The 8957-nt window shown below is 32.5% G+C and overlaps 1 protein-coding gene across 1 annotated transcript; it reads right to left on the reverse strand.

Annotated features, from left to right (window-relative positions):
- Positions 1–724: 724 nt before the first annotated feature.
- Positions 725–6899, reverse strand: LOC114407493 (glucose-1-phosphate adenylyltransferase large subunit 1-like). Its single transcript, XM_028370607.1, has 15 exons — positions 6190–6899; positions 5532–5654; positions 5241–5414; positions 4882–4974; positions 4710–4793; positions 4570–4625; positions 4388–4481; positions 4173–4285; positions 3187–3259; positions 2943–3023; positions 2759–2845; positions 2571–2675; positions 2320–2426; positions 1939–1999; positions 725–1311 (listed from the first exon to the last, which is right to left on the reverse strand). The coding sequence occupies exons 1-15, from the start codon at positions 6424–6426 to the stop codon at positions 1210–1212; spliced, it is 1590 nt and encodes a 529-aa protein (XP_028226408.1). The 5' UTR covers positions 6427–6899; the 3' UTR covers positions 725–1209.
- Positions 6900–8957: the final 2058 nt, after the last annotated feature.

Below are 8957 nucleotides of genomic sequence, written 5' to 3' on the forward strand. Positions count from 1 at the left end.
TAGAAACATAGAACAATTTACCCAAAAAATTCATATATCTTCATGTACAAAATATGATTTATTAATAATATGGGCCAAAAATGGATAAGATAAAATGTAAAATGAAAACTGTACATTTTAATGAGAGAACTAAAAGTGGACAAAATTCAATGACAAAAAAAGTAAAAAAATAATAATAATATAAAGAAAAAAATATATGAATGATTATCCAAGAAGATTATTAAAAATTAAAATTAAAGATGATAACTTAAATTGTTTTGAGAAAATAAACTTAATAAAACTTTTTATCTTTTATTCGGTTGAAAATGGAAAAAAAATGAGAAAAATGTATTTTAGGTTATATTCAACAACAAAAAAAATGATGTCAGTTTCAAACTTCTCCATTTGTCATAAGATAATATAGGCATAATGACAACTTACCACTTTTATAGTGAGTTCCTAAAGACGACAAGGGTTGATCGAGCATATATATGTTGTTAAGAATATGTTAACATCGAGTTTGTATGCTAAAATCAGTTTCCCCAAGTGATATTGTTCCTTTCCCAAATCATAGACTCCATCATGATCATAAGACATAAGCATCTTACATGTACTAAATCTCAAAGGTGAATAGTCTAGTAAAATTTGAAGAATAAATATAGACTCGCATATATGAAAAATTAGGACAATCAAGAAATGATAATAAATTGTTAGAACATTGATCTTGATAGAACTGTACCCCGCAATCTAGATTAGAAAACTGATAAGAAACAGACGGACTTTACAAGCTTAATTTTGAAATGAATTTAAAGTTGAAGAATCAAGATTAGCTGGTGTTGACATTTTTTCTTTTATTATAATTCATGTCCTTGATTCTTGAACAACGGAACATACCTGACACTCTTAGTGTAAAATACACTTTATTCTTGAGACTAGTGGCTATATTTCTCTTATTCCAAAAGTAATATTCAATCTTGCAGATAAACTCAACTCATTTTTAACTATTTTGGCTAATAACAGCAATATAAATAATAAAGCTATGAAAAGAATTTGATTTCCCGCACAATTTTGTAGCCCTCTCGGTTGGATGAGCCAACAAAAAATGTTGTGTATATTCTTGATTCTCATGATTAAATATTCAAAAATTTATACTTGAGCCCTTATTTTTAGGGCCGTAAAATTTTATACTCTTTGATGTTGTATTTTGCCACCACCACCTCGCATCAATCATTAAATGATTGTATCATTGCTTATTACAGAGTCTTTTAACACCACAGTGATTCCTGATCGAATATAAAACCCATCTGTTGGTTTGTCTGCTTCCTGCACATTCTGCATCCCAAGTACAATTGTCACTTAAATATAATCAAAATACGATGGTAAACTGTTCTAAATGGATATGTCAAATATTTTATAGTTAATTTTGAAAACACTCCATAGTAATTGATACTAGGGCAAAAACAGGCACTTCGTGCAATGCCTGGACTGAAAATACTAAATGCATATGTAGTTGGTGTAACCTATTTGAGAATATGTAACTGAAATGAAATTGAAAGTTAAAATAAAATTGAAAAGATGTAACTGAAATTAAAAGTTTATAATTTTTGGGATAAAAATGTCCATTAGAAAAGTGGACATGAGATTATTTTCATTATAATAGTTATATATGTTTAAAAAATTTAAGGCCCAATTTTGATTTATTATTTGTCATGAGTTTTTTTTTTTTTTTACATGGAAGAGCAATAATTATCAAAAGAATAGCTATGTATCTATACTAATCTTGGTGTGACACAAATCTTCTCATTTATTCAAAAAAATCACAACTAACATCTCATTTGCCAATTGAACAAAAAAACCATTTGCCCCATTTTTGAAAACAAGAAGAGTAAGAACAACAAATAACTTCCAAAAGAAAAATGGCTGGAGAAAGTAGAGAAACTTCTACAAGTTATTACTTACGTCTTTGTTTGCAATAATTACGCTGTTTCCAATTCTTGCGTTTTTGTCAATTATACAATTCCTGCATACAATTCTTAGTACAAGAGTCATAAAAAATAGACTAGCATGCAGTAACTGAGAAAAAAGACATAACAGGAGAGATGGAAACAGTTGTAAAACTCCACATAGATATATGATATGAATCCTTCCTACTATATTTCTATTTTAGAAAATTGTTTATTGCTTTCAATTTTCATCATTTTATGTCCATATGTGTAAACACGTGTTGAAGGCATGCCAATCTAATGGCTAGTAAAATTCAGCACCATGTAAATTTGTTCATGCATTAGGCTGTATAATGTGAAAATATGACCAAGCATTTTCAATTTTCAGAATTCTTACACAATTTTGGTATTTTTTCCAATGCCTATTGGAACATTTCCCGCTGCTAAAAGAGAAGCTATTTCAGCCTCTGTTTGGTAATAGTCAGCACCCATTATCATGGTATCCTGTGAAGTAATAGTAAATATGATTAATATGGCTTCATTTCAGGTTAAGAGAAGCTGAACAGAAAACACTCATTCCCATACATTTGACAAAGAATAAAGGAAGGGAAATATACAAGATAACACTTTACTCCTGATAAAGGTTACCTTTAGCTGCACTCCTGAATCAAGTCTTGATCGGATTCCCACAATGGAATGTTCAACTGTGCACTCTTTTAAAAAGCAACCATCTGAAATCAAAGAGTTAATTACCTACAATTGAAGTTATTGCAGTCTCATTAGGCTCTGTCAGAATCACAGAAGTTAGTTTTGTGGACTAAATTTAACAGTTTTACCTCACACTTCTCCATTTTAGTTGGTGGTAGGAACCGAGGACAAGTAAAAATAGGCTTGGACTGGTCATACAACTGAAACTTGGGCCGCTTCAACATGGAAGAACAATAAATTGCAGCTTGTGTAAACTCAGTGGATTCAGTTTTCTGACTGAGACCTATAACTTCTAAATGGTAAAAGACCTACCTGGTCCATAAGAGCCAAGTTCGCATCAAAGAAAGATTTTATAGTCCCAATATCTTCCCAATAACCATTGAAAAGACATGCCTGCGATTAAATGCAAAGGCCAGTCTTGATTATTTACAATAAAAAAGAGAATATAATAGCTCAATGCATTCATCAAAAACTATATTGACAGATGAATATTAGGCAAAATCCTTCCGCTAGAATAATTTGTATAACTTTAGTAGTTTTTACTTTGTGCAATTACCTGGACATTAAAATCTTTTGCAGCCATTGGAATGACCTCAGATCCAAAATCATTTGCGTTAGGATAACAGCCCCTGCGAATTTGTCATCAAAGAAAAATGAAAACCACACCACATTTAATTTTTTATTTGAGTTAAAAATTTAAAAACCTTCCTATGTTCCTATGTTAATCCAAAGCTTTCTATAATCGACAGTGTAACGCATGAAACGATGAAAATCCAACCAATCGAAAAAGTATTGACCACAAGTTAATTATTCATTTTAAGTTTGTCTTCCATAGGCCTAATGCCAGTGTTGGATCCAGGTAAGGTAACCAACCTTGCCTAGTAGAACAAGACTTGGTTATATTTTTGTTCTTAATTTCAATTAGAGTCTCTCACTTTCTCTTGGGAGCGACAAGTGGCAACTAAGAATTCATGCCTTGAACATCACATTCCCTTCATTTAAGGAGGGAAAAATATGTGCAGTTTCCAGATGTTGCCAAGATAGATTAGGAAAATCTTGTCAACTCAGTAGTGGTAGTAAAATAATGAGCAACTAATTTAAGGAGGGAAAGGTTGGACTGCCTCCTTGCCTTGCCTATTACCTCCGAACTTTTGGAACTTCCAAGTTTCTGTCATCTTATTTACAACCTCTACATTTTCACTGCCACAATATGACAGGATCAGGTTGGTGAAGCATTTATTCACTTTACACACAGAATCCCTCATGCTTCAAGTTTTCATTTTCCTCTAACAGATGCCAGATAAAACAGATTCATGGAACTTCATATATATATGAGCAACACCCGAGCACATTCTGTATATTTGTGTGCTGATGCAAAATAGATCATATCACCTTCATTAGTTATTGCACAGAGGGAAGGACACAGTTACTTCACTACCTTCACAGAATCACCTCCTACTACAAAAACTGATAGTTCTACTATAAATGGGGGAATAAGAACCAACATGGAAAATACAAAGCGCAGATAAGTGAATGAATTACCTGAGAACTTTTCGTAGAACATCTATTTTAAACACATATATACCCATTGATGCAATGTATGGAAATTTCCTTGCTTCTTGAGCTGATAGTCCAAAAATACTTGTATCTACATGCTATGAGAACAAGTACTTCAATCAGAAACAGGTGATTTCAGATTGATAACTGTAGTAGATTATTACTCAATCTTTTTAAGAGGAAATTGGAAAAGGAACAACCATAGATCTTAACAATTCGCCCTTGGGTTTTTCAAGGAACTGGCGTATCTGTCCTCTTTCGTCAACCTTCACTAATCCAAAATCAGAAGCCCGACTACAGGTAAAAAGGAAGAAAATATAAATACTTCAGAAACAAAATATGTATAATCATAATGTAGTAGAGGAAACTCAACATAGAATACCTGCCATCCACTGGGAGACAAGATACTGATATATCAGCACATGAATTAATGTGCTTCTGCAGGTATTAGATCAGTTCTCAGGTGAAATATTCACAGTAAGTGAATCAGAAAAAATCAACAAATTAACAGCTAATACTAACCTGTACAATTTCCATGTAATCCATTCGATATAGCTGATCACCACACAATATCAGAATGTTTTCTATATTTTTATGATCAGCATCCTATTCAAGTCCCACAAACGCAAATTAGTTTTGCAAATGTAAGGATGACATGAATCCTTCTTAAACAACCAAAGAAATGGTATAATACCTCAAACAACCAAAGAAATTGTCTCACAGCATCCGCTGTACCCTGAAACCACTTCTTTCCTGATTCCCCAGGTGTCTGAGTTGCTGCCAATACCTATCATAACAAACTTTTAATTAAGAATAAAATTTATGCATTGACAATGTAAAGTGATTTTTCACGGTTATCCTTATCCAATCACAAATTGTCATGTGATAAATTTGTTGATTTTTACATAACATAATTTATGATTGGTTGACAATGTAAACGGTGCATAGAAATCAAACTCTTTAGTTTGTGTATACCATGTCAATAAGTGTCTAGCCTGAGACATAACTTGAAAGGTAGGTAAAATATAATAAAAATAATATACAATACTGTACCTCAACAAAACCACCTCCAAAGTTGATGCAGCCTCCCAAATTATATGTTTGAGCAATGTGGCGATTTAGGGACTGAGAATTAAATTGTGTAAGGACGTAGATTTTGTTAATTCCACTGTTAATACAATTACTCATTGGTATGTCCACCAGCCTATAGCATCCTCCAAATGGCACCTGAGGAGCATAACATGACATGCAGAACATAAAAAGACATACACAGATGAATGAACTTAAGCCTAGGCCTGGAATAACATAAAAGATACACACAGATTAGTGAAGTTAATAACTTACAGCAGGTTTAGCCCTTCTTTGAGTAAGGGGGAATAGACGAGTTCCAGCTCCACCACCTAATATGATCGATGCAACAGTCTTTGGGCTGGCTTCTCTTCCTGTAAGTATTGGTGATTGAAGGGCCTGAAATGCAATACTATCTAGGTAAATTCATATTCAATGTACAAGTCCTCATATCCTGGTTAAAAAGAATAGAGCAAATTACACTCACATAATTTAACAAAATTTCCCTCATCCCTCCCTCTTCTTGACCTACACAAATTTCCCTTAATTTATATAACAATATAACAAAATATATCCTTCCTGTTAATACAAACCTCTCCTAATTTCTTATGTGATTATGTAGATCGAATAATGTCAAAGTAATTTCAAATAAGGGAGGGGGTATTCAAATTTCATTAAACCTCAGGGCATGTGAGTGTAATGCGTCTAAAAGAATATAACTTAATTATGATAGCTCTCCATGACTATGAATACTTTTAAGAAACCAGGTAAAAACTAAGTCAATAATCAGTAATCAAGTTCGAATTCAAGATCAGGATAAACAAGTCCAACGCTTTCAATGGAGCAGAAACTGTTCATGGAAACATGAAGTATATCATAACATTAACACAAACGAAGACATAATTCGGGAAGCAAAATGAAAGGTATAAGTTACCATAAAGTCATTTGCAACATCTGCAAGAGTAGAAGTAGCCAAAAATCTTCTGGTTGTATTTCTCTGCGTAACACTAAAGAATTTTCCTTGAGGAAAACCAGATGCTACGTTCTTTGAATGAAGTAAGTTCACTCTGCTACCAGTGAATGAGGAAGACAGATTCATGTCACGGTAAAAGGATGGCTTCTTTGAACCCAGGGACATGGAAAATCCTTGTAGCTCACTTGCCACCATCATTTTCTAAATTGCTATACACTATGACAACCGTCTTATTTGATTCTTCCCTCAAGCAGTTGAGCAATCAGATTATTATTTGAAGTCAAAGTTTAATAGCACTAGACAGAACTAATTCAGCTAGATTATCTAAAATATTAAAAAAACAATTGAAAGGAATGTGTTTAAATGGAAATAGAAATGTGCCAAAAACACATAGTACATTTTTAATAAGGAATGTGTATAAATGGAAATACAAATGTCAGAAGACCCTTCTGTTTAAGCAATGTACAAGTACAAGGGAAGAGGAAAAGGGGGGGAAATTAGAGCAGCAGCATATATGTCTTGTTGGGTATCATATCATGTTTTTATGAAATATATTTAAAAAGAACTAAAGGAAGGTGGGTTTCCCTCGAGGTAGAGCAAGGAATGGCTTAATAGTTGATAGCTTCAAACCAACACTTTTTTTTTTTTTTCCTTTTCATTCGGATCAGAAAATCTCTTACACAACACAAACCGAGCTATAAGTTTCTAAAGATTCTCAAGCAGCTTATGCCACACTAAAAGCTAAAACTGCATCCTTATTCCCAAATGCACGCTGTTTTTGTCAGATCATGTACGCTGTTTCCCTCCTGTTTTAAGGTTTTTTGGTCTAATAAATTTAACCGTTAATTAAGGTAAATGCTTTTCGAATCAATCAAATACTAGCAATTTACAACTTCCTCTAGCTAGATAGGTAGAGAAAGGTTTACAGCAAGTCGCATTGCAATGATGACACCAATTTGTTAATGGTTAACTTAAAGTGTCATTAGTGAACAATGGTTGGCCCAATAATATTGGGCTCCATCCTCTTAATCAAAGTTTTGAATTTTAATTTTGTGGATGAAAAAAAAATATTTGAGAGAAAATAATTTTATGATTAATCAAATTTACTAATAAAGATTAATCGTCATAAAATTGATTGATATTTCATAACATAAGAATCAAAAAGTGTCATGTCCATTCTGCCTATTTCTAATTTTGCTTCGAATTTATCAGTTCAAATGAACCAACAGAAATCGAGAAAGTAGATTCAATTTCAACCCCATCGTTGCTTTTTTAATTTTGTCCACGAAAGAGTGAGCATAGTTAGCAGGATTGCAGGTCATTACGTGATACGTCATTTAAAAAATACTAGCAATATAACATGTCAACACCATGCCTGGATTGTAGTTTTTCTGATATGCTTTTTTATGTAGGAATTAATTTTATATTCTTCATATATTTTTTTAATATCTTTAGTTTTCAAAAAACACTTCCCCAAAAAAATTAAAAATCACAAAATGATGCTCATCTTTTTCCAGAGAAGAGAGAATCTTTTTAAAATAAAATATCTTGGAAAGATAAATGACGCTCATATTATTCTGTAACCCAACGCTACCTTCTTTCCTTCAACTTCAACCATGGCAACGAAATTCCATCTTCTCCATCGTATAATGATTTTCTGTGTCTGACTCAAGGCTATATTTGAATTAAAACATAGAAAGTAATTTTGCAAATTTCAATAATCTGCAGAAAAAAACACAAACACAGACACACCCAAATAATCTGCGAGGTAGCCATCGGAACGGAGGAAATCATTCAATTTTGTTTCAATCAACCCCATTATGGTGTTGTTGGCATTAGTGTGGTTTGCCGCCGGCGAGGGAGGTGGAGAGAAACAGACTAGGTCTTCTGAAGGAGAGGAGAGATCATCAAAGGGGTTTCCACAGGAATAAATTGGAAAAAAAGAAAAATAAAGAAAATCATCACTCATAGATTTTAAGTCTAATAATATCCAATGCTCTATAAAACTTTCTTATCATGCAAAAGTATTTCACTTTTGCACGGTAAAACTCATCTTGATCACTTTGATAACTGAATCCAAACTGTAAAATCTGGATCATTAGTGTGGTTTAAATTGAAAAACTATAAATTTGATCAATTCGGCTTGAATATCAGATTTTGATTTATGATTATCTTATTTATTTATATATTTATATTAAAAATGATAATGATAATATCTTTGTAAATTTAGTTCTATTTTGAGCTCTTGGTTGTCGTGACTTACGGATTGATTTGATAATTTAATTTAATAGTGATTTAAGAACAATTTCCTGTTATTAATTTTCTTTTTATCGATTTATTTTCAAAAAAATATTTTAATAATATAAATCCAATTACTCGATGTGAATTGATGATAGGTTAGTTTGGATTGGAGACCTAAACAAGAAAAAAATGCAAATCAATACAAAGAGATTAAAAATGCAAACCAATCCGTTCTCACCCTTGAATAATATTTTTTAGATAATGTTTCTTTTTAGATACATTAGATAATGTTATCCATACACAGATCATCGAACGTATCCAAGAGTCCCACCATGAGATTAGTAAGTTAGCCTTGCGAGAATTTCTACTCACCGGGACTCTGACTATGCGACCTCATACTACTGAGCTGATGAATGAGATGCATGATGTGCAACAAGCATTTCCTTTCCAATAAAAAGCTTCACAAAAATGAACTGATATAACAGAAA

Source organism: Glycine soja, chromosome 3 (genome assembly GCF_004193775.1).
Source record: "Glycine soja cultivar W05 chromosome 3, ASM419377v2, whole genome shotgun sequence".
NCBI classification, from domain to species: Eukaryota; Viridiplantae; Streptophyta; class Magnoliopsida; order Fabales; family Fabaceae; genus Glycine; species Glycine soja.

Coding starts and splice junctions, on each gene's coding strand:
- LOC114407493 (XM_028370607.1), bottom strand. CDS start 6,426: ATGATGGTGGCAAGTGAGCTACAAGGATTTTCCATGTCCCTGGGTTCA. Junction 4,626..4,709: donor ATTACATGGAAATTGTACAG/GTTAGTATTAGC, acceptor TAATACCTGCAG/AAGCACATTAATTCATGTGC. Junction 2,676..2,758: donor CTAAAATGGAGAAGTGTGAG/GTAAAACTGTTA, acceptor CTTCAATTGTAG/GTAATTAACTCTTTGATTTC.